The following is a 25,839-nucleotide window of genomic DNA, read 5'->3' on the forward strand; positions in this document are numbered from 1 at the left end:
CGCACAGATCGCTGGGCCCCCAACCGAAGCCGGGGTTGCCCCCTCGACCGATTATAGCCAAACTACTCAACTATAGAGACAGGCACACTACACTCAGGCTCGCCTGAGCCAAAGGGGACTTGCGTTTTGAAGGCTCGGCTATCTCCATATTCCCGGACTTCACGGCCAGAGTGCAAGAAGCTCGCAAACACTTTGCCCCTCACAAGAAGCGTCTCAGGGAATTGGGATTGGACTATGCGATGCTGTATCCGGCCAAGCTGCGAGTCAACAGGCAGGGCCATTCGCACATTTTCACAGACCCAGCAGTGCTCCAAAAGGCCTTGAAAACGTGGGCTAAGGAAAAGCAGAATGGCGAGGCGGCCCGACAGGTGTATAACGGCGGAGGCCAACTGGATGAGCAGGAGTGACTCGGGGGTGAATGACTTTCTGGATAGTGGCCCCACAGTGGATCCTGTATGTGGATGGGACTTCTCATTATGCTGGGGATTGGACACGTGCTGGCAGATCACGGCACACGTTGGAAACAATATGCAGATAAGTGCTAATTGGAGTCTGGGAGGGGGGCAGAGGTAGCAGTTATGCAGTATCGACTATTCTAGATGTTTAGATATTTGGGGCCTCGCTCTCCCCCGCTTTCACTGCGACAGAGTGGGGGCTTCCTCTTTATTAGGGGTGGAGACTACAGCTGTGATTTGTTGGGGAGCATACCGACGTGCTACAGGACTTTGCTTTGATTGTGATAAAGGTATTGCGTGGCGGGGGGGGGTCATGCGTGCGAAGGTTGGTATAGAGAGGTCGCTGACTTGTAACCTCTGCCCTAGCGTGCATTGCTTCTGGGAATGTTGAGACTGTTGCAGGGGTGGGGGATCGGCGAGGCCAAATTGGGGTGGGTCTGCTGTGGGTGGGGGGTGGAATGTTTTGGGATGTTGGGGTTGGACTGTTGTTCTGTTTGACTGCTACTGTAATTGGTCTTGATGTTAGGCTCTGTATCACTGCATGCGGCATCGGCACACATGAACCACACACTATGCATGTTCGCCCTCGGCCTCGATTTGGGAGGCGCTTGCACATTGGTTTGAGGCATATGGCATCTTCTTTAGAGAATGGCTGAGGATACTACACGAGAGACGGACCTAGCTAAAGATACCCTGAAGGCCCTAACGTGGAATGTGAGGGGTCTTAACGATCACCGGAAGCTCAGAAAAGTCTTGAGCTATCTCCGCAGACACCACATTGATCTGGCACTTCTACAAGAGACCCACCTTCCACTCACTAGCACATTGCTCACGGCTAAAGGGGTTGCTGGGAATAGTATAGCAGCGGGTTTTACTACACACTCTAAGGGGGTGCTAACTTGGGTCAATCCACAATCTAAACTACAACTGAAACCCCTTGAGACGGACCCGGAGGGTCGTTACTTAATTTGTAGATGTCAGGGTAAGGGGCATGATTTACTGGTGGTGAACGTCTACGTCCCTAATTATGACTCCCCTGAGTTTTACACTAGGCTGGCCCAGAGATGTAGGACTTACCACCCTTCCAGGATGCTCTGGGGGGGGGGGAGATCTTAACCTGGTGCTCAATCCAGACTTGGATAGGTCAGCGAGGCCGCCCCGGAATCCCACTGCTGCTGCATTAGTCATGCAAGCCGAAATAGTTAAACTGGACCTATTAGATGTGTGGAGGAGCCGACATCCCTCCAGAGGTGGGTACACGCACTATTCGGCCTATCACAATATCCATACTAGGATTGACTATTGGCTGGCTTCGCAGCACCACACACAGAGCGTCAGGGGGTGCCAGGTATTGCCACGCATGCTCTCTGACCATTCCCCCCTCCTCTTGCTTCTGGAAACGCCTGCCAAGAGGATCCCTCCGTTCACGTGGCGCTTTCCCCGTACTCGCTGTTGGATGAGGTGTTTAGGGGAGAATTGGCTGAGGAAATTGATACCTTTTTTTAACTTAATGTGGGCACCGTAGATAGTTTCCAAACTGTATGGGAAGCCTTCAAAGTCTACATTCGAGAAATAGCTATGTCTAAACACTTTGGTGTCCTTAAATCCATACGGCAGAGGCTGAAGCTCTTAGAAACCAAGTTATCGGTATTGGAAACGAGACAGCGGGTTGAGCCTGAGGAGGGTGTCTCGGAGCAAATTAAACAACTGGTCACCGAATATAACGAGGAGGCGGACAGGGAGGTCCAACATATGGGTAAATACGCCGTTGCCCGCTCCTATGGAGAGGGGGAGCGGCGGGCTCTCTCCTGGCCAACATTATACTTAGCGAAAGACGCCCGCTTCTGGTTGGGGAGCTGCTCTCTCACACAGGAGAGGTGCTCACAGACGATTCGGAGATCGAGGAGGAATTCAAACGTTTCTATTCTGACCTCTACAAGTCCAAATCTACAGACATGGAGGAGGAAATAGATGATTATCTAAGCTATATATCCATACCCCAGTTGCCCAACTTTCAGAGGGAGTTCCTGATGATGCCCATTCAGAAGGAGGAGATAGCGGAAGCGCTTGAAGGAATGAGGTCCGGCAGTGCCCCAGGGGCTGACGGCCTAACCGTGGGCTTTTACAAGGCATTCAAAGAGCAGTTGATCCCGTTTCTTTCCACCCTCTTTGACGATATTTGTGTCGAGGGACGTATGCCTGCTTCCATGAGAGAGGCGCTACTGGTTACGCTTCTGAAACCCGGGAAGCCCCCCAATGAGTGTGGTTCCTATAGGCCGCTCTCCTTGTTGAATGTTGATGCAAAATTGTATGCCAAAGTGCTGGCCACGCGCCTGGCTCTGCTCGTGCCGGAGCTGGTTGCGTCGGAGCAAGCTGGCTTTATCCCCAGTAGGAACCTTACTTACAACATCCGCACGGTTTTGGGGACGATGCAACATGTGAAACCGAAGAACAAGGCTTTGGCGGTTTTCCTTGATATGGAGAAGGCCTTCGACTCGGTGGAGTGGCCCTTCTTGTCGAGAGTTCTGAGGAAGTTTGGGCTGGGCGAACCATTTCTACAGATGATAGGCGCGCTGTACTACAAACCTAAGGCCAGGCTGCGCATCGGTGACAGGGTTACGGATGTGTTTGAGATAGGTAGGGGCACTAGACAGGGCTGTCCTCTATCCCCTCTACTATACGCCCTTGTGGCGGAGCCTCTGGCGTGTGCGCTCCGGGAATACCATCGGAACGAGGGCATCAGTTTCCCCACGTACAAGATTTGCATCTCCACGTATGCCGATGATACTCTGCTGTATGTACGGGACCCAGAGTGTAACCTCTCTTCGGTGTTGAGGGAAGTAGTCCGGTTCGGGGTACTCTCGGGACTGAAGGTGAATTGGAGCAAGTCGGTGGCATTCCCGCTGACCCCGAAGACCCAACAGTTTGACATGGAATATCCTCTATTGTGGTCCACAGAACCGGTCAGGTACCTGGGGATCCAACTACACCCAGACCTGGACGTGTTGGTACGGGACAACTATGTTGTGGCATACACGAGGCTGGTCGATGACGTGGAGAGGTGGTGCAGACTTCCATTGTCTCTGATGGGACGTATTGCCTTAATGAAGATGATCGTGTTGCCCAGATTTTTGTTCCGTTTTACTAACATCCCGGTGATATTGTCTAAAGCCTTTTTTTAAACGTTGACACAGACGCTTGTGCGGCTTGCCTGGGGTGGTAAACAGCCACGAGTGCAATGGAATGTTCTCACCCTTCCATATGACCAGGGAGGTCTGGGAGCTCCAGATTTGGAGAGATACTACCGGGTAGCACAGGCAGCGCATTTGCATACATGGATACATGGGTATAGTAATATCCCTCACGTGATATTGGAATGCTTGTTTACGGACCCCCTCCCTCCTCCGGCCACGGTTTTCCAACCGGCTGCACGCCGTGGGGGTTTACTGGACTCCATAACAGCGACGAACCATGCCTGGCACGCATTGGTGAAAAACCAAGACAGTGTATTGCTGTATTCCCCTCTAGTTCCCATAGAGTGGGCCGGGTGGCTGGCGCCGCTGCGTGAAAGAGAGGTCACGCGCGCTCTACACCAGTTGGGTGTCTCCACGCTGGGAGATATGTTCGAGGATGGAGCGGTCAAATCCTGGGACCAGATTGCACCACCAGGCGCAGCGGTCACACTGTTGCACCGCTTCCACTTTCATAGAGTGCGGACTGCATTCCTGGAGCTTTTGGATCCTGACATGGTCGAGCCTCCGGGCATCCCGGAACTAACGTATGTGATTAACACACCTTTGTCGCGCAAACTGGTCACGCACTTACTTAAAATAGGATTCCAACACAGGGTCCAACAACTTTCCAAGGCTAGGATGGACTGGCAGCGTGATTTGCAAGTACAGATCGATGATTCCATGTGGAAATACTGTTGTCAAAACACTAGGAAAGTATCGCTTAATGCCCGACATAGATTAATTCATTTTAAATACCTGCAACGCGTATATTACACCCCGGAGCGCTTGCATAGGTACGGGCTCTGTCCGACCCCTGAGTGTGAACGTTGCCACGCCCGAGTGGCAAATTTCCTGCATATGGAGTGGAGTTGCCCTGGTATTTATAAGTTTTGGGAAGACGTTTTCTTGGAACTGGGCCAGATATTAGATACAGAGCTCCCTGTTGACCCCGCATTGGCATTGCTGGGACACTCCAAAATACTGCCGGCGGCAGTGCGCCGCCTGGCGGACATGGGCTTGCTGCTCGCCAGACGAGTTGTCGCACACTGCTGGATGCGAGGCCCCTTGCCTACGAAATGCAGATGGGCAAGGGACATGTTGTACTGTAGTACCCAATCGCAAACATACAGCGAGCTCCTTCCACCGGGGAGCAGGCCGAAGAACTTTTGGGCCCTATATCATACTTATCGAGCAGCTAGGGACAGTGCAGGGGCAGCGCAGGAGGAGACAGATGACGATCGGGGGACCTTGGAGGAGGTAGTGAACCCTGGGGATTAGACACTCTTTCAATGCATAGGTCTTAACGGAAGGGGAGGGGGGACGCCTAGCGGCAACACGTGAAGGTCAGGGGGGACGCCCCGGAGGCGGTGGGCCTACTGCACAAGTCTCTCTACAGCTATATCATGCATGGAGGGGTCGCAAGTGGGATCTCCCAGTGAGGGGGGGTATAGAGGGAGGAGGGCGGGGGTGTGGGCGGCACCGGTGCAGATTGAAGTGGAGTTGACTGAGAGCTACTTAATACTGGGACGACCAACAGACAGTCGGGGAGGTTGGGAGGGGGTGGGGAGGGTGGTTCGGGGATGGTTTGAGATGGAGTTTAACGGGTAATTCAATACTGGCTCACAATGAAGAGTTGAGGTCCTGATTATGCTAGGTTCTATCTGGTAGGCCTTTTGTCGAGGAGTAGGCCAGGGAGGTGGGCACAGACACGTTATGGGGACTTGGGTCGACTGTCGGTTCCATGCTACACGCCGCCGGACCCCCGGGTTGTCGGCTTAATGGCTGTGGTTGCTAGCAACAGAAAGTGTGATTTTACCTCTTTGACTTGCTGCCGGCCCTATGGGTTGTAGGCGGATGGCTGTGTATGATTTATGATACCCGAATAAAGGTTTTGAAAATTACAAAAAAAAAAAAGTATTTGCTTTATTTCACTCAATGTGGTGTTATGACAATTGCCTAGAGGGCAAAGTGTTTTATGATCCATGTTTTGGCGATAGGAATAGCTGCGGTATTTGGGCCCAGGCACCACACAGGGAAGCCAGATATTTTTTTAAACCTAGACACCCAGGAAAGTCCTGGCTGTTGTGCCTTGTGTGGATCTGATAATATTTTCTTACCCACAACGCCTATAAAACCTCAAACTTTGTCTAACACACATTTTTGTCACATTTCTCTGATGTAAACTTTCAGAACCTGCAGGGATCGACAGAATTCCTAAAAACTAGCGATCCCACATTTCTCCCAATAAAAACAGTGCCATGGCTTGGGAAGGGGTTCCAGGATATTTCCAATCAGGTAGTGAATTTCTCTTTCTAAATAAACAAAGCCAAAAGCCAAGCTAAAATGAAGCCAAATAAGTTAAAAAAAAAACACAAGCAAGGCAATTAAATAGTGAGTATGTAGAATGAGAAAGGACCGTAAGAGTAGGGAGCAAAAAAAGGAGTGAATAAAACACAGGTTTCGCTGCATCACATTTATTATAACATCTAGCAGGACTTACTGTTCTGGATCCCAAAGATTTCATCAATAAGTCCCTCGTACGTCAGCTGTGTAGCCAATGGTGTTAACATGTCTACATTCCGGTCAAGCAGCAACAGTGTATCAAAAACAGGAAATATGGAGTTCTGGCTCCCAGTGATTTCTCGCTTCATCCTGATCATCATATTTGCCACATGCTGGAAGTAAATATGAAATATTAGGTTCAATGGGAAATCTAACTAACTGTTCATCCAACCTAACCAGAGTCCAAACACACAATATGTTGGCAATTCAAGGCTCAGGAGACTAAACCCAAGCCTACATTGCATTGCTAGACAAACTGAGCCAATGAGCTAGTACCTGGAACAACAGCTACTAACGACCAGGGCTGGTTCAGAGCAGTTACTCAAGAGGACCATGGTACACCATGGGCTGCCGGAACCAAATCAAACTGTCGAACACTAATAGAGAACCATATCACAGAGATGAACTTGCAAAAGGAAGGACATGCTTCCTTTGGGACTTCAGTTCATACTGATGGCGATCAATGAAGGCACTGCAGTGAATTGGATTGTGGGGTTCTGGAAAAAGTGCATTTCAACAGTTCACAAAAAGGTTGAGAAAGACAGTAGACAATAAAACAGTTTGTCAACTTGGTTAACTGTTTCAAAAGAAATGTGAAATTGAAAATAGCAGCTTAATGCTTGCATGCTGAACAAATGCTGTTTCTGTTGAAGGGCAAAGCTTGGTGGTTTTGGATGCGCTAAGAAGACGTTAAACACCCAGCCAGTGTCAAGGCTAAAGTACAGCTCTGCTACAAAAACCTGAAATGAGGTGGCCTGTAGTATCACTGAAAACAAAAGCTGTATTCCTTCTAGTTAAAAGGGGGGAAGACAATTAAGAAGAATAGAATAGCACTTTGGGAAAAAGTATAGCTTTAAAGGTCATGGGGCAGCAAAAGCAAAGACACCGTCTTGAAGACAGTAGCCCTTGGGACTAAAGTTTCTAAATATCAAGAACCATCTGAATCACAAACGTTCTGAAAAGTACCAGCAACTTGGCAGCACTCTACGAGGAGAAGGGAGGAGCCCTACAGCATGCATTTGAGTTTTCTGGTAAATCTCTAACCCTGGTTAATTTTCTGATATGATTATCTTTCAAAAGGAAGTAAAGTTGAACAAGTACTTTGATGGAGTAAATACAGGGTGCGTGATGTTCCTTTGTCAAACAGTTAAACTAAAACCATCTCATTGATCAGAGGCTGGTCCAATTGGATCAGGACTGTAGGAGCGCTCTGCATTCCTGGTGGTTTCATTTTGGAAAAGGAGGAGTGGGGGGATAAGTAGCCATCACAAACGTGGTCTAGAAGAGACAATAATGCTGGATTTCTTCTCTAAATGGTGTTGGATAGGATCTCCCTGTGGACTCAGTAACTCCACTATTAAAGGACCTGTTGATTGCTATTTAGGAGCAAACATGGATGTATTTGTATCACATCTGTAATGAGTACAGGCCACAGGAGTAGCTTCAGATGGAGGGTGAAAGAAGTGATAAGGAGGTGATCCGTGAGGGGTGTGGTCTTCAGGCCTTTTGCTGATGTTCGACTGGCAGGGTCCTTGGTGGGTGGATACATGTTCAACAGATTATTCTCAAGTCTTTGGCTACTTTTGTTTTTTTGGGCATGCCAATGAAATTGAACTTGCGAGAGTGCTGGGAGACTATCTGAAGCTGTGCATGATATCCAACTAAGACATGTCACACTGCTTAGTAGCTCTTATTACATCAGAAGGGACAAGTGTTGTTCTGCTTCCAATGTACACTTTGCAGACCTAGACACATGTGAATGTGATGCTCGTGAGGCCCCTTCAGTCTGTTATCGACTGTATCTCCAAACTTGGCAGTGATTACGTTTACAGCTTGAGTGACAAAACACATTGTTTGGTTTGACTAATTAGCTGCATAAAAAGGCTTCTGGATAATGTTAAAGATGATCACCTAAGAACTATGTGTATCAGTACTGAAAATGTTTTTCTGGTGGAAAGGGAATCAAAAATAATCACATATTATCCTGGGTGAGGAACCACGTATTCAGTCTGTGGGGAACCAACATACATGTTTACATCACAGTCCAACTGTCGCCGTTTCACCCCTTGCCAATAGTGGTCTTGTCAAGAAGATAAAAAATACCATTATAAATGCAAAATGGAAAAGATGCAAATTTTCCAACACACAAGGGTGATAAGTACTTTCAAAAGCATGTTATCAAGGGAACTACTAACCAGTCCAGGCCTGTACAATGGAAATGCAAAGCAAATACAAAAGCCGTAAATGGATCCAACACATTTCACAACTAATGAGGCAGAGAAGAAATGCTTTTTTTACCCTTGCACATTCTCCTTTTCCAAAGATCTGGGGAATTGTTCCGTAGAGTGCTTGCAACATCATCAGTCCTTTCGCTGCGTGGTACAGGCAAGTCTGGTCATTCTCCAAGTAACACTCCTAAACAAAGGAAAGGGGAAGAAATAAGTGTGACTGCAAATTGAGACATTAATTGAACCGCTATTGAGAGTGTTATTGTATTTGAAGAGCCCACCTTTGCATGAACAGAAGGCTCCAGCAATCAATGGCTTGAATAATTTTAGTACACAAAACATTGTTCAAAGCCATAATGATTAATATATATATACATATATATCATTGAGTCTTATGTATACTTATTTATATACAACAACTGACACATACACTGCCTTTTATTTTTCTAGGTTGTTGGACATGTACCATTGAGAAATATATTTGCTCATCACCACACCCATAAAGAGATTCACTCACCCAAACTGTTAGAACATGTAGTTTTAACTTCATATATCTACTGAATCAACTATTCACACATCTTTGGACAGTCACACCCCCCCCCCCACCGAACCACACACACTTTCACACTCCCATACAAATACTCAGTTAACTAATCAATAACTAATATAGACTTTCACATAGCTAGTAACCAACAGTAGAATCAGTTTACACAACAACTGACAAAGTGATACAGATATTCACACAGTTTAGTCACTATCCACTATATTTAGTGAGACATTATAAATTGGTCAAGTAAACAGTCAATTACACTGCTACTAAATCCTCCATCCAAATATTTATTTATATATATCCACTCATTCTTCTATGCAAATTGCTATATATAAAATGCATATTTAAATAACGAACCAAACCACATTCACTGGATGATGTCATCAGTGATGTCATCAGTGATGTCATTTGAGATGTCATCAATTCTTCTGGCCTGGAGACAGATCTGCAGGTTCTGGGTGGATCCGGCTCCGCCAACCTATGCAGGTTGGTGGACGTCTCTCTATGAAGTTTCGGGGGTGGACTTGGCCAGATCCTGCAGCAGGCAAAGGCTTGCTTTCTGGTATTTCCTGGTAAATTGGAGGTAGGATGACCGTTTTTTTTTTCTTATTTTCCCTCCCCCGGGTCCTATGATTATGCCTTTTTCCTACTCCATGGACCGGTTGAAGGGTCTTCCCAGGAATGTGTTGGTTCAACAGGCGTTAAAGCGCCTAGATGGAGTGACGTAGGTCTCCCTGTTGTGTAAAGGTCTCCATCTTCCGCCAATCTAAATTCTTGTGCTCCTGTGGCCGTGCCATGTTAGCAGATCCCGGGGCTGGATGCAGAGGCACACAGTGGTGGTTGGCGGTTCTTTCTTTGCACTAGGGTAACGGCAAATGAGGACAAAAAAAAAGAGATGTCATCAGTGATGTCACTGACCATGTGATGAATGATCTAATATGTGACATCATCAGCAGTGGATTGCGGGTGCGCGAAATATAGTTAGTACATCTAACTATATAGGAGCAATTTCAATGGTTTTGTATGAGTGAAATGTCCAGCTAACTATAACACCCCTAAAACTTATAGTTTTTTGAGTGAATTTCAAAGGTTTTTTAAAAGCTAATTCCTAACTATATAAGGCCTGAAACGTATGGTTTTTTCAGTGAAAATTTATATATATCAGCACCGTAAGTTACACTTGATAACTCACAAACGGCCACTCCATCGTGCTGGTTTCAAATCTTTAATGGAGACAGCATAGCATGACGCGTTTCGCCTACAACGGCTTAATCATATGCAGCTTTCACCTTGGATGGGTTCGTTGGCTTTTATTAAAAAAACGTAACTTTAGACATCGAGGACAGACTAGTTCCCAATAGTTCTAGTTTTAAAGTGGCAGCAAGGTATTTCTAATTAGTTATGAAGGGTGCAGTGTCCGTGAGTACTCAGCAATCACATTCGGAAAGTTCCGTTGAAATTAAGTAATTTCATAATACCTGTCCACAGACACTGTGTTCTCATTGCTGACTTGTTCCTGTGTCCATCGAACCACAGTGCCCACAATGCACCCTTACTGCCATATTTCACTGTTTATATATATATATGTGTGTGTGTGTGTGTCACACACACACACACACACGCATACTCACACAATCACATGTGATAGCCTGCAAAAGCAACTTTGCTGTTATTAGACAGTTTACATTCTGATGGAAATGCCTTTTTTTCATTTTGTTATAAACTATTACATTGTTTCATAAAGTGCATAAATATTTGCCACGGACTGGCCTCGTGTTTCTTCATTTCAAATTGTGTGCAGATCACTGAAGGAGGCCCTGTTAATGGAGACAAAATGAAAGTAGGATTCCCCAGTTTAATTCCTTTTGCTACAGCAAAACTGGGGAAAGGAATTCATAGGAACAAAGTTAACTATGAAACCATGCTTTGTTTGTGTAGATCCATTCAGTTCTTTTTTTAGATCTCTGCACTTTAAAAACGTGCTGTGCGTAATTCAAAGGATCAGTGACCCAGGCAGCCTTCAGGGAGAGCAATTCAAACTTCAATGAATCATATTGGCTAGAAGACCTACTTATCCTACCTAATAATTAGGGGGCATAGACTGGAGATGAGAATAAAGATGCATGTAATTTGATTGGGTGATGTGCCTTAAATGTTTTGCAATAAGGCACCCTTGGCGGCTCAAGAGGCATTAAGGAGGCAAGAGAAGCACATTCTGGCTCCAAGGACTGTGGGCAGAACGCAGAAGGGTAAAATGTGTCCTCAAAATAAATATAGATTTCTCATAGAGGCATTCATAGACCTCATAAGTAGGATAGCAAGCCCTACTATTCACTTTGGTGGCCATATAAGAATGACCACAAAGATCAAGAAATGATCAGAATTACTTGACTACCAGCCAGGATGTACTTTTGGGAAGTGGGCCTGGAAGTACGCCTGTTAAACAAGCCCCAAGTGTCTCTAGTAAGAGAGTGTTTCCTGGAAATCTTCTGCGAAGCCAGCAATTCCTGGAATAACTTCTAGGAAGCTGGCTACTTCCCTGAAGAGATAACAATAATTTTAAAAATTATAGTGCATAGCCGCCATCTAGCAATGGGGTTTGGTCAGTCACAGTTGGCATGGGTTGGGCTGCAAACAATATATTACAGTTAGGTATTGAACACAGGAAATCAAAATAAAAAACACTCTGTGGCAAAATGGGCAGTGGTAGAACGAGTTGAAGGCCTGTTCAGGTGGCATGCCTTTCTCCCTTTTCCTAGCTCCGCACAGCTCAAGGCAGGCAACAGTGGATTCGAGGCTTCAGGAGTGCTGGTCCAATTATATTCGAAATAGACTTTACTACTTGAAGCAGTAATAATAGAGTTTAATAATAATAGAGTTTGAGGATTTTAACATGAGGCTGACTTGAGACAACTCCTGTGCAAGGAAACAGGGCTGGAAGACAAGAGTAGAAGAAGGGACTACCAGTGCAACGTTTTTAGAAAACTATTAACAGATACGTTCAGGGAAGTTCATAGTGGAATTGTACTGAACACAGTTTAAAACCCATGAACGGACATGAAAAAAAGGATTCCCCTAGAAGTTGCCTATGTATAAGTTTGTGGGTAACCCTGGGTGTAGTTCGCGAAGTAGAGCTACGTGTAGCTACGCGTAGCACTACGCGAACTGCGTAGTACCCTGTTCGCGATGATTGCACAGTGCCGGATGCTTGTCCACACTATGCAATCATTGAATATGGCATCTTGCACAGTGTGAGCTGTCTTTTACTGCCGCTCGAGTATATTTTTACTCGAGCGGCAGCTTTCTCAATGCAGACTGGTAGTTTCTCATCGCGAGCGGTCGGGAGCATATGCGGCCACTTGCAATGAGAAACCTGAACCCCCCCCTGCGTTCAGAATCTCGCCGGGAGGTTTATTTTCCACGCTCGCGATTGGCAACTTGATGTTGCTGATCGCGAACAAGGAAGAAGTCTTGCTGGGGTGTAATTTTACTTGCTCGCGGTCGCCAACTTGACGTTGAGGACCGTGAGCAAGCAAAAAATGACCGCTACGCGTGTTTGCACTGTGCTACGTGCAGTTCGCGTAGTGCGAAGTAGCTCAAACTTCGCAAACTACGCAAGCATAGCATAGTGCTTTGCCCAGGATTAGTTGTGAGTTTGAAGTGGTGAAAAGAATAAAGAGCAACCACAACATGTCGTTTGGCCTGTTGAGCCTCCAAGACCATGATGATAGAATAGATGCTGGCAGAAATATATGCAAACAAAAAAATCAAAAAATCTAGTCATTGAGCTACGATGAATGTAAGACTGTCCATACAAATTCAAATAAGAGTTAAGCAAGGATATTACTTTGAACATGATAATTCACCTCAAAACTAACCCTGGGCAAAGCACTACGCTACGCTCGAGTAGTTTGCGAAGTTTGCGCTACTTCGCACTACGCGAACTGCATGTAGCACAGTGCAAACACGCGTAGCGTTGCATAATGCAGCGATCATTTTTTGCTTGCTCGCGGTCCTCAACGTCAAGTTGGCAACCGCGAGCAAGCAAAATGACATCCCGGCGAGACTTTTCCTCGTTCGCAACATCAAGTTGCCGATCGAGAGCATGGAAAATAAACCTCCCGGTGAGATTCTCAACGCGGGGAGGTCAGGTTTCTCATTGCGAGTGGTCGCGTATGCTCGTGTCCGCTCGCGATGAGAAACTACCAGACTGCATTGAGAAAGCTGCCGCTCGATCAGTGACTGCTTTACCCTTGGCCACTGGTAACTCTGGCTTCGAGACATCTGCCTGAGCACGTCGAGTTTCCTCTGCCGGAGAGGCACTGAGGTTAAACCCTGTTGTACACCAGAGTTCACATTGTTCACACTATTAGCAGAGTTTTTTGGCTTAATTACTCGGCCCCCCTTACCAGACATATCCAACGTTGAATCTGAAACGCAAATTCTGAGCACAATTATTTTTTTGCTTTTACTGTGCTTTGCCCGCCTTTCGCGTGAGAGCCGATCACCAGACCTTCCGTCTGCCAGTGCCGATGCCGATGTGAGGAACCTGTCCGCTTCAGCCTAGACGTCGGCGTTCTGCTGCATCCGCAATTCAATCCACTGCTCGGCTTGCCTGTGCGGGGCTTACTCAGACCTGCCAGCATCCACGAGGCCAGAGCCCGGCCGAGACCGTCACAATGAGGCAGTAGCAGCCGCGAGAGACTGCAGTCAATCTGGAGAGAGCATGTAAGGACCACGAGCACACTTTCCCTTTGTTGTGCATTCCGCATGCCTTCTCACATTGTATCCATTTCCATCAGCGCGTATCAGAGCTCCATGACCGGGTAAATGATAGAAGATCGTGATTTCATTTCGGGGATGCTCGGCGGAGCATCACTGCAGTGAAACTAGCCGGACGCCATCTTGCCCCCCTTTCTCAATCGGTAATAAAACGTAGGGTGACAGCAAAATGTCTAAAATAAGTCAATTAAGCAGAGAGAGATAACGTGGGCAATTGACAATGTAAGAAATGCTTTCAGATAATCTATTGTACAGAAACAGTAAAACCAGACAGAAATTTCAGAAACCTTGGTTGAAGCAGCAGGAGAGATACAATAAAATTGATTCTGGTGAATCACAGCGAATAGGGGTTCAGATTATTCCGCGAGGAATGCGTCTCCACCAATGCACATAGACTCCTTTTGTACATATAAAATCCCAAATCAAGTAGGGTAGAGCCAGTCAAAATGTCGTAGAATTATATCAAATCAACAGCTACTTAACTTACTAATATCCATTATGTTATCGCTCCCTCAAAGCTACAAAAAGAAGGCAAGGCCATCAGTTCAGACCAGATTATCCCAGACATAGTGAAAGTACAGAAGGTGATGGTGACATCACTGTAAAAACCCCTTCATGAAAGAAAGCCATTGTAAAACCACTCTTCAAAAAGACTGCTGCTCCCAGGAGTATAATAGAGGGCTAAAGTTTGATTGATAAAACATATGCACTTAAAATGTATTTATTGTGGTGTCTGGTTGAGAGGGTGTGGGGAATGAGTGTCGTCTATGTGGGAAGTGTTTTGGTGTTGTGCATAATGAGTACTGTATTTCTTGTGCTGCTGTGTGAAGTAGAATGAAGTACAGTTATACCTAGGCATGCATGTGGGCTTCCCTACTATACCAGAGATGTCAATCTTTCGGTTCTTGCTTGGATTTGAGTGGCGGGGCAACAAAAATTATATTTCATTGAGGTGTTGTCAGAAAATATTTGCTGTTGACCTTCCTCTATTCTAGTTTGTGGCAGTCGCCTAGCAATGTATTTGAGAAAATTGCAGTACACAACTTGCTCAATTATTTTGCCCACTGTACTTGGTTTGTTTCAGTTCACTACTTTATCGTATTTTTGTTTAAATGAGTGCAAACTAGGGGTGGGCAGAATTTGCGTAGTCACGCTACGCAAAGCTCCGCAAAACAGAAGAGTTAATTTGCATGAAAGTGAGCCTTGTTATGTTAAAATTTGTTTTATATAGCGCTCAGCTACTCCGAGGAGTGTCCCGGCGCTAGAAAAACCCAAAGCGGTGTGGAGCGGGAGAGCCAGGCTGAAAAGAAACTACTGAACAAACAGCCATGATTTGAGATTCTTCCTAAATGCCAAAAGGTTGACATTAGTCCTCAGAGACGAGGCAGAGCATTCCACAACTGTGGCGCCAAACGTTGGAAAGAGCGGCCGCCACACCGGGCCTGCCTGATAGCTGGAACAGCGGCCAAGGCCAGAGAAGCTGACTTGAGTGCCCTAGATGGCTGGTAGAACCCCATCCGTTTGCTGATGTACTGGGCGCCTGTGTGATGAAGTGCCTTGAAAGCCAAAGTGAGCGCTTTGAAGGTAATGCGCTTTCTGATTGGCAGCCAGTACAGGGATTTTAAAAGGTAACTGGAACTCGATCTCTTATGGAGGCCAAATATTGCACGCGCTGCAGAATTTTGGACAATTTGCAGACGCGTTAGGAGGAAGTCCGGGAGGCCAAGGTAAAGCACGTTGGCGTAGTCCAACCAGGAGCCTATCAGTGCCTGTACAGTAATTCTTCTGTGGTCCAGAGACAGAAGGGGCAGGAATTTCCTGAGCATTTTCAGGAGGCCAAAGCATTTACCCACTAGGCCAAGCACCTGTGGTTTCAGGGAAAGATCAGTGTCAACCTTCACTCCCAAATTCTTGGCTACCGTTGAGGCTACGGAGGGGGGAAACATGTCCGCCGGCCACCAAGACTTCCAATTCGGGTCCGGAGGACACCCAAAGAAAAGCACCTCCGACTTGTCGGAATTGCACTAAAGGCTGTTCTGTTGGAACCATTGGAATACAGCCTCAAGACAACCACGGATGCTCTCCCCAAGTCCGAGTTTCTGTCACAAGCGAAGAGGAGCTGGGTGTCATCAGCGTATGACACGATCCGGGCTCCAAAGGACTCTGCCAGTGCCGCCAGAGGGGCCATATAGATGTTAAAAAGAGTCGGGCTCAAAATTGAACTCCTACCTCCAATGACGGCACTGTGGCTGAGAAAGGTGGGGCCCAGACCGTTTGTTGGCGGTCAGCTAAAAAAGACTCAAACCAACTATACACCGTCCCCCTAAGAGCAATCTCCCGGAGTCTTAAAAGGATACGGCCGTCGGGGACGGTGTCAAAAGCTGCTGACAGATCTAACATGACCAGCATTGCCTTGCCCCCAGAGTCCAAGATTTCTTTGATGGACTCCGTGACTTCCAGCAACGCCGTCTCAGTACTCATATTGGACCAGAAGCCCGACTGTGACTGGTGCAGGAGGTTATTAGCCTCTAGGAAATTTGAAAGAGTCCGGTGAGCGTGTTTCTCCGCAATCTTTGCGAAAGCCGGCAAAAGGGAGATAGGCCTATAGTTGACATGGGCCGTGGGGTCCAGATTGAGCTTCTTCAGGAGTGGCACGATAAGGGCCTGTTTCCAGGCCTGGGGGACCACCCCTGTACTAAGGGATAGGTTAAGCACCAGGTTAACTAAGGGGTTGATTACTTGTGCGACTTTGGCGCAGAATTTCGCCGGACAAGGATCCAAAGGGGAACGAGACTTTAGTTGCGTGAGGAGATCCAAAGAGGCTTGTGGGGAAAGGGGAGGGAAACATGAGAGAGTCGGGTTCTCCTCAATTGGAATCGGTGGGGGCAGCGCCGCATCCTGAGCAGCCGCTGCACCCAGTGATGAGAAGGAGGCCTGGATGGTTTTTATTTTGCTTGCGAAAAAGTCCGCTAGCTCAGAAACCCAGCTTTCAGAGTGAGAGCTCTTCGGCATACACAGAGAAGGGGAGGCAAATTCCTTAACTATCAGGAAAATTTCTTTACAAGAGTTAGTCGCTTCCTCGATTCTTCTTGCAAAATAGGATTTTTTTTCCAAGATGATATCGAGATGGTATTCCTTGATGGATTCCCTATATTCCTCCTTAGAAGCCAGATCGTAGTGTTGACGCCACGCTCTTTCAACTTTTTTGCACTGCCGCCGCTTCTCCGCCAAGGCAGGAGAAAACCAAGGGGCAGATGCCCGAGACGAGTTCTTATGGTCCGCACGGACTGGGGCAAGTTCGTTTAATCGTTGAGCAAGCCATGTCTGCAGATGTTTCAGATCAGTCTCAAGTGAACCTGACCGCTGGCAGGGATAAGTAAATAGAGCTTGTGCCAGCATGTCAGGAGAGACCAGGTGGAGAGCTCTGGAGTTCTGCCCCTGACGAAACAACCCACTCCGAGGTGCCCTATCAACGTGGGTGATTTGAAAATTCACTAAGAAGTGGTCAGACCACAGAACAGGTAAGGGAGGGGAGGTGTCTAATGGAACAGTAGAGAACACTTGGTCAAGCAGATGGCCCTTAATGTGGGTAGGGGCAGCCAGACACGGAAAGAGTGCCAGCGACGTGGTAGTATCACTGAGTTTAATAGTGTCTGCCTCCTCCTCCCTATCCATGTGGATATTAAAATCACCTAGAAGCAGACAATGCTGTGTTCTAACGCATAGAGTGGAAACCACAGAGTGGAGCTCTTCATGGAAACGACCTATGGGACCTGGAGGTCGGTAGACCAAAAGCCCGAGCAAGATTGATAAGGGGACAGTGTCAGTGAAAAACCCAGGGTTTCGCACCCCTTGTACAAAGGAGATTCATCTTTGCCCACGACAGCCAGTACATGTATTATACTCACCTGTGTGCAATAATAAGCATTAGAGCACAGATGTTAGACCAAGAAGGAGATGAACCGATGCTTCATCTCCCCGAGGGGATATTTCATCAGGAAACAGAAAGCACCCCCTGTTCAAAAGCTATCCGCTGGATTAAACTACTGTATATTATCACTTTAGCCCACAAGCTGCTGCAGAAAAGGCAGTGTATGAGTAGAATTATCTGCATGCCACAGTTTGCACCATATGCACCTACACTTGCAATAAGGCCCAGCATTTACAATGGAAGCATTACCATTAATTGCTCTTCAGTCTTTTACTATGGGACATTTTAAATGTTATGAACAATGGAAGAGAAAAAGAAATGCTCATCAGTGACTGAACTACACAACATAAAACTAGGAAAACAGGGATCAATCCCAGCTTCCCCACTTGATTACGTTTGTGTGATTCTAGACAAATAACGTATTCCTCGGAGTCTTCTTTTCTCTTTCTCATTTGAGAACATCTTGAAATAGAAACGTTCAACGTGCACTGTACAAAAATATTTCTTGTAACATACTTTAACATTGCTCCATCAAGAATACCAAAATAGGGAGGAGCCAAGCTCGCGAGCGAAATGGTCGCCTTGTAGCTCGGCTCCGTCAGCCCTCTGGCCTGACTCACATATCCTGCTACATATCCTGCCCAGAGACGATACATTTTCAAAGAAAGAGAAACGCAACACTTCGCTCCCACTCACCGTCTGACCTGGAGGCTCCGACTTGCGGTGGATCCGGAGTTGTGCCCTCTCGCGGAAACCGGGGCCTTTGTGAAGCTGAGACCGGGGCTTCGCCTATTGGATCCGGCCTGGCGTTGTGGTGACTGTTGGCCCCGGCCGAGAGACTGCACCACGAGAGAGAGCCACTGTGAGAAGTCCCCGGTGATCCTGAACCGGGCCTGCCTTGACGGCCGTGAGGCTGGTGCGGGGCGCGGTGCTCCATGGACTAACCGTGTAAAGGGGTTTCCCCGCCGCCGCTCCGTCCATCGACCCTGGACCCTCGCGCTATACTTTTGAGGAGCGCCGGCTCGATCATAGGCGACCTTGCTCTTGATGGGGCTCTCTTTTCTGCACCGCGGTGGTCATTGCCGGGACCCCCCCAGACATCTGTAAAGGCCTACATCTGTGGACTGCTCCGGGGGTGGCGGAGAGTGAAGAAGGGGTTGAATTTACAAAATGGCTGCCGCGGTCTGGAGCTGTGGATTTCCTCCTGATGGCGATCTCCGGTTGCTAGATTGCGCGGAAATATGGCCATGTGGACGTGAGCCTACGATCGGCGACATTCTTGCTGCCTTGAGATCTTTACACGCGACCTTGGCCCCCGGTGCTCCTGAGGACTTGTCCCGATCCACCGCCATCTTGGGTGAACGCTCCTTCAAGGTCCCCTTTTGCCTCGGTGATACCATTGCCTCACCCCCCTCGATGGCTCCGAAATATGGTGCTGCTATCCACCAACGGATTTATAAATCGGCGGCTTCAGAACCTCCTGTTCGATGTTCGGAAACTGGAGACTTAGACACTGTGCGAGGGCCCGGTCATCCCCGGGTGCCTGAGAAAGATGGCGGACCGCTGCTTGTTTTTACGTTGATGAGGTCTTGTTTCTATTTTGCCAGTATACTCCCGCCTTTTCGAACGACGAGACTGCACTCCTGTTTTTTATTGCCCCTGTTGCTGATATATTTGGATTGCTTACTTGAATTTTTATTCACTCGCTTTTTCATTGACCTTTCTGACCAGCATCTGTATCGTATTCTTTCTCATTTGTGTGCTTGCCTCGCATCGTATTGCACGCTTCAGGCTGTTATTTGGTGGGTGGTAAATGCAGTGAAGAAGGGATTGGGGTGAGATGCATGGCCCCCGAAAGATTATTGGTATACGAATTCATGGCGGAGTTGCCCATATTCATAGTGCTATGAGAACCCTCTCTGAAAGTTTTATTGTGCTCGAGTCTATATCGTTCTGGTACACATGTACTGTAGTGTATGGTTGGGTGGAGGGCTGTAGCCGATCGTATTTATTTCTGATCTCATGCTCCTCCCTCCTATTTACTATTTTGTTTCCGTATCTTTTTTTGTCTTCTGCTTCTTTTCTCTCTTATCTCCACTATATTTCGGGTTCTGGTTTAGGGCGACAGGCGCGCTGTTTGGAGGGTAGGCCGTAGCCTTCTGCAGGGGTGCTGGGTGGGATGGGTGGGTTGGGTCCTTTTTGTTGTTTTATTTTTTTATTTTTTTATTTTTTCAGTTCTATGGCCCTTTTGTATATCTTTATGGGGTGCCGCGTCTATCCTTTGCCTCCCGTGGTATGATTGGGTGGGATATGTGACGTCGCTGTTCCTCTTCTTAAAGTTCTACTGCTTCCGATGCGACTCCCATGCCCTCATCGTTGCAATTCCCCTGTTCCTATGTGTGTTCCTTGCTATGGGGAGCTTGTTCCGACGCGGCATTCCTCTCCTTTTAATCTGCGTTTTCTTTCCTTCTTTTCTTCCTTTTCCCTCTTCCTCCCCTCCCCTTTTCTTTTTCTCCCCAGGTTAGTATGGCGGGCTAGTTTTCATGATATTACTATTCCGGCCCCCCTGTTCTGTATCCAAGTGCTATTGGGTGGTGGGTACGCCAAGTTATTATTGATTGCATATTGATTTGTGTTTCCTACGTCTGTCCTTCTACCGATGTGTATAGTGCTGCCATTTTTACATTGCTGCCCTCTATCCTTTGGCTGTTAATGATTTGTGCGGGGTATCCGGATATTGTTTTGTTCTCGCTGAGCCTGCCATACGCCCTGTCGTTATATTATAAAATTAACCTATATTACTCCTGATTGCTGGCCGTATAGATCCTCATACTTCCCCCACTCTTTTGGCGACTATATTGAATGTACACTTTTACTCTGATTCTGTGACTACTCTTTTGGAAATTTTTGACTGCTTTAACATGTTGTGGCCGGCCAGATCGGTTGTAGGCCCAGCTCTGTATATCCTTTTTGTACAAATAAAGGTTTTTTTAAAAAAAATAAAAAAGAATACCAAAATAGTCCATTTATACGAGTATGCATGACAGCTGGCCCTTGGCAGTGGTGAAAGGGACCTGCATTTTTATAATATATATACATTGAAAAAGCCGCGAAGGCGAAACGCGTCTGTCGAACTGGAGGGGAGAGGAAATGAATGCACCGAATAAAGCATTTTTAGCTTTACATCTTGACTCCGCGTGTGCCTCTTATCTTGTTAGCAGACTATCTGGCTTGCTAAGTAAAGGAATATATATATATATATATATATATATATTAAATGACGTAATACATTTTGTGATCAAATTGAGGAAGGACTTTTCATGTTGTAAAGCCACTAATTAGCATATTAATGAAATCTTAGACAATGACACCACAACACCTTTGCGCAAATGTCACAGGAAATCACATTACATGTTATGGTGCCTGGATCATGGGAAAGAGCCATTAGGACGTTATACGTTTATTACGTTATATAAAATGTAATGACATAAATACGTTAATTTGATGTGTTGGGATATGAAAAGAGCAATGCTAAGAAGCACGGTTAGTCTCCAAGTAGTATTTCCTACAACTCCAAGCAGCAACTTGCTGTATAGTGCGGTCTCAACCCTACAGGACGGGCAAGCAGTAACAGTACATTATAAAGTCATTGCAGCAGAACACGTGTCAACACTTTGGATACACCTTTCAGTGCCATTTGCTTCCTCTTGATTTTGGCCTAGGCTAGCCAAACACCAACTTGATCTTCAGTCCGTCTCCTAATATGATGAATATGAGGATTACGCTATATGTGGGAGTATTTCAATAGTACGTTTGTGTATAGATTATTTCATTTGTATCTGCTAGAGATTTGCCATCCACTATGTGTGAAGTAACTAGCCAAAGGTCAAACGTGTCACTTCCATTGATGGCACAAGGGCAAAGGTCAAGTAATGTCACGTCCGGGGCGTGGCGACGGCGCCGAGCGGAATGGCTGCTCTTCCGTGAAGCTCCTCCATGCGGGCTCCCGGCGGCGACGAGCGCGATGTGATCCGCTGCTCCAGTCCCTCACAACCTCCCAGATCCGCTTGCTGATGTCGCCCTGTGCCTTTGGGTGACTTTTGACACCATGGGAGCGACCTACGGGTGGTGTTCATGGCAGAGGAGTTCCGAGGCCTCCGGACCTCGGCGCCATCTTCTCTACTGCGCCGGAGCGCTGGGTGAGTGCGGCGCCTCTTGCCCCTTTGCGTGTCCCCCGCGGGTCCTCTCGCACGTTGCCCTTCCTCCGTGGGCTCCCGGGTGGGGGCGCCTGGCTCCTGGGGCGCGGCCGCGGCCTACTGGCGTGCTGGGTCCGGGGCCTCGATTTGCGGGCCCGCGCTGCTTTTCGGGCGGCGGTGCTTGACTGGGGGCGGCGAGGGTTGCAGTGGATTGCGGGTGCGCGAAATATAGTTAGTACATCTAACTATATAGGAGCAATTTCAATGGTTTTGTATGAGTGAAATGTCCAGCTAACTATAACACCCCTAAAACTTATAGTTTTTTGAGTGAATTTCAAAGGTTTTTTAAAAGCTACTTCCTAACTATATAAGGCCTGAAACCTATGGTTTTTTCAGTGAAAAAAAAAAAAAAAAATATATATATATATATATATATATATATATATATATATATATATATATATATATATATCAGCACCGTAAGTTACATTTGATAACTCACAAACGACCACTCCATCGTGCTGGTTTCAAATCTTTAATGGAGACAGCATAGCATGACACGTTTCGCCTACAACGGCTTAATCATATGCAGCTTTCACCTTGGATGGGTTCGTTGGCTTTTATTAAAAAAACGTAACTTTAGACATCGAGGACAGACTAGTTCCCAATAGTTCTAGTTTTAAAGTGGCAGCAAGGTATTTCTAATTAGTTATGAAGGGTGCAGTGTCCGTGAGTACTCAGCAATCACATTCGGAAAGTTCCGTTGAAATTAAGTAATTTCATAATACCTGTCCACAGACACTGTGTTCTCATTGCTGACTTGTTCCTGTGCCCATCGAACCACAGTGCCCACAATGCACCCTTACTGCCATATTTCACTGTTTATATATATATATATGTGTGTGTGTGTGTGTGTGTGTGTGTGTGTCTCACACACACACACACGCATACTCACACAATCACATGTGATAGCCTGCAAAAGCAACTTTGCTGTTATTAGACAGTTTACATTCTGATGGAAATGCCTTTTTTTCCATTTTGTTATAAACTATTACATTGTTTCATAAAGTGCATAAATATTTGCCACGGACTGGCCTCGTGTTTTTTCATTTCAAATTGTGTGCAGATCACTGAAGGAGGCCCTGTTAATGGAGACAAAATGAAAGTAGGATTCCCCAGTTTAATTCCTTTTGCTACAGCAAAACTGGGGAAAGGAATTCATAGGAACGAAGTTAACTATGAAACCATGCTTTGTTTGTGTAGGTCCATTCAGTTCTTTTTTTAGATCTCTGCACTTTAAAAACGTGCTGTGCGTAATTCAAAGGATCAGTGACTCAGGCAGCCTTCAGGGAGAGCAATTCAAACTTCAATGAATCATATTGGCTAGAAGACCTACTTATCCTACCTAATATTTTGGGGGCATAGACTGGAGATGAGAATAAAGATGCATGTAATTTGATTGGGTGATGTGCCTTAAATGTTTTGCAATAAGGCACCTTTGGCGGCTCAAGAGGCATTAAGGAGGCAAGAGAAGCACATTCTGGCTCCAAGGACTGTGGGCAGAACGCAGAAGGGTAAAATGTGTCCTCAAAATAAATATAGATTTCTCATAGAGGCATTCATAGACCTTATAAGTAGGATAGCAAGCCCTACTATTCACTTTGGTGGCCATATAAGAATGACCACAAAGATCAAGAAATGATCAGAATTACTTGACTACCAGCCGGGATGTACTTTTGGGAAGTGGGCCTGGAAGTACGCCTGTTAAACAAGCCCCAAGTGTCTCTAGTAAGAGAGTGTTTCCTGGAAATCTTCTGCGAAGCCAGCAATTCCTGGAATAACTTCTAGGAAGCTGGCTACTTCCCTGAAGAGATAACAATAATTTTAAAAATTATAGTGCATAGCCGCCATCTAGCAATGGGGTTTGGTCAGTCACAGTTGGCATGGGTTGGGCTGCAAACAATATATGACAGGCAGGTATTGAACACAGGAATTCAAAATAAAAAACACTCTGTGGCAAAATGGGCAGTGGTAGAACGAGTTGAAGGCCTGTTCAGGTGGCATGCCTTTCTCCCTTTTCCTAGCTCCGCACAGCTCAAGGCAGGCAACAGTGGATTCGAGGCTTCAGGAGTGCTGGTCCAATTATATTCGAAATAGACTTTACTACTTGAAGCAGTAATAATAGAGTTTAATAATAATAGAGTTTGAGGATTTTAACATGAGGCTGACTTGAGACAACTCCTGTGCAAGGAAACAGAGCTGGAAGACAAGAGTTGAAGAAGGGACTACCAGTGCAACGTTTTTAGAAAACTATTAACAGATACGTTCAGGGAAGTTCATAGTGGAATTGTACTTAACACAGTTTAAAACCCATAAACGGACATGGAAAAAAGGATTCCCCTAGAAGTTGCCTAGGTATAAGTTTGTGAGTAACCCTGGGCGTAGTTCGCGAAGTAGAGCTACGTGTAGCTACGCGTAGCACTACGCGAACTGCGTAGTACCCTGTTCGCGATGATTGCACAGTGCCGGATGCTTGTCCACACTGTGCAATCATTGAATATGGCATCTTGCACAGTGTGAGCTGTCTTTTACTGCCGCTCGAGTATATTTTTACTCGAGCGGCAGCTTTCTCAATGCAGACTGGTAGTTTCTCATCGCGAAAGGTCGGGAGCATACGCGACCACTTGCAATGAGAAACCTGACCCCCCCGCTGCGTTCAGAATCTCGCCGGGAGGTTTATTTTCCACGCTCGCGATCAGCAACTTGATGTTGCTGATCGCGAACAAGGAAGAAGTCTTGCTGGGATGTAATTTTACTTGCTCGCGGTCGCCAAGTTGACGTTGAGGACCGCGAGCAAGCAAAAAATGACCGCTACGCGTGTTTGCACTGTGCTACGTGCAGTTCGCGTAGTGCGAAGTAGCTCAAACTTCGCAAACTACGCAAGCATAGCATAGTGCTTTGCCCAGGATTAGTTGTGAGTTTGAAGTGGTGAAAAGAATAAAGAGCAACCACAACATGTCGTTTGGCCTGTTGAGCCTCCAAGACCATGATGATAGAATAGATGCTGGCAGAAATATATGCAAACAAAAAATCTAGTCATTGAGCTACGATGAATGTATGACTGTCCATACAAATTCAAATAAGAGTTAAGCAAGGATATTATTTTGAACATGATAATTCACCTCAAAACTAACCCTGGGCAAAGCACTACGCTACGCTCGAGTAGTTTGCGAAGTTTGCGCTACTTCGCACTACGCGAACTGCATGTAGCACAGTGCAAACACACGTAGCGTTGCATAGTGCAGCGATCATTTTTTGCTTGATCGCGGTCCTCAACGTCAAGTTGGCGACCGCGAGCAAGCAAAATGACATCCCGGCGAGACTTTTCCTCGTTCGCAACATCAAGTTGCCGATCGAGAGCATGGAAAATAAACCTCCCGGTGAGATTCTCAACGCGGGGAGGTCAGGTTTCTCATTGCGAGTGGTCGCGTATGCTCGTGTCCGCTCGCGATGAGAAACTACCAGACTGCATTGAGAAAGCTGCCGCTCGATCAGTGCCTGCTTTACCCTTGGCCACCGGTAACTCTGGCTGCGAGACATCCTGCCTGAGCACGTCGAGTTTCCTCTGCCGGAGAGGCACTGAGGTTAAACCCTGTTGTACACCAGAGTTCACATTGTTCACACTATTAGCAGAGTTTTTTGGCTTAATTACTCGGCCCCCCCTTACCAGACATATCCAACGTTGAATCTGAAACGCAAATTCTGGGCACAATGATTTTTTTGCGTTTACTGTGCTTTGCCCGCCTTTCGCGTGAGAGCCGCTCACCAGACCTTCCGTCTGCCAGTGCCGATGCCGATGTTAGGAACCTGTCCGCTTCAGCCTAGACGTCGGCGTTCTGCTG

At 46.6% G+C, this 25,839-nt stretch overlaps 1 protein-coding gene across 1 annotated transcript in view; it reads right to left on the minus strand.

Moving 5' to 3' along the window:
- Positions 1-25,839, minus strand: part of VPS33A (VPS33A core subunit of CORVET and HOPS complexes) — a 163,787-nt gene that overhangs the window by 65,880 nt on the left and 72,068 nt on the right. Inside the window, exons 5-6 of the mRNA XM_078667560.1 lie at positions 8,549-8,665; positions 6,189-6,363 (exon numbers count right to left, since the gene is read on the minus strand). Coding sequence (XP_078523686.1) covers positions 6,189-6,363; positions 8,549-8,665 — 292 coding nt within the window. The remainder of the gene's footprint in view (positions 1-6,188; positions 6,364-8,548; positions 8,666-25,839) is intronic.

This window comes from Lissotriton helveticus, chromosome 11 (assembly GCF_964261635.1).
Source record: "Lissotriton helveticus chromosome 11, aLisHel1.1, whole genome shotgun sequence".
Taxonomy (NCBI): Eukaryota; Metazoa; Chordata; class Amphibia; order Caudata; family Salamandridae; genus Lissotriton; species Lissotriton helveticus.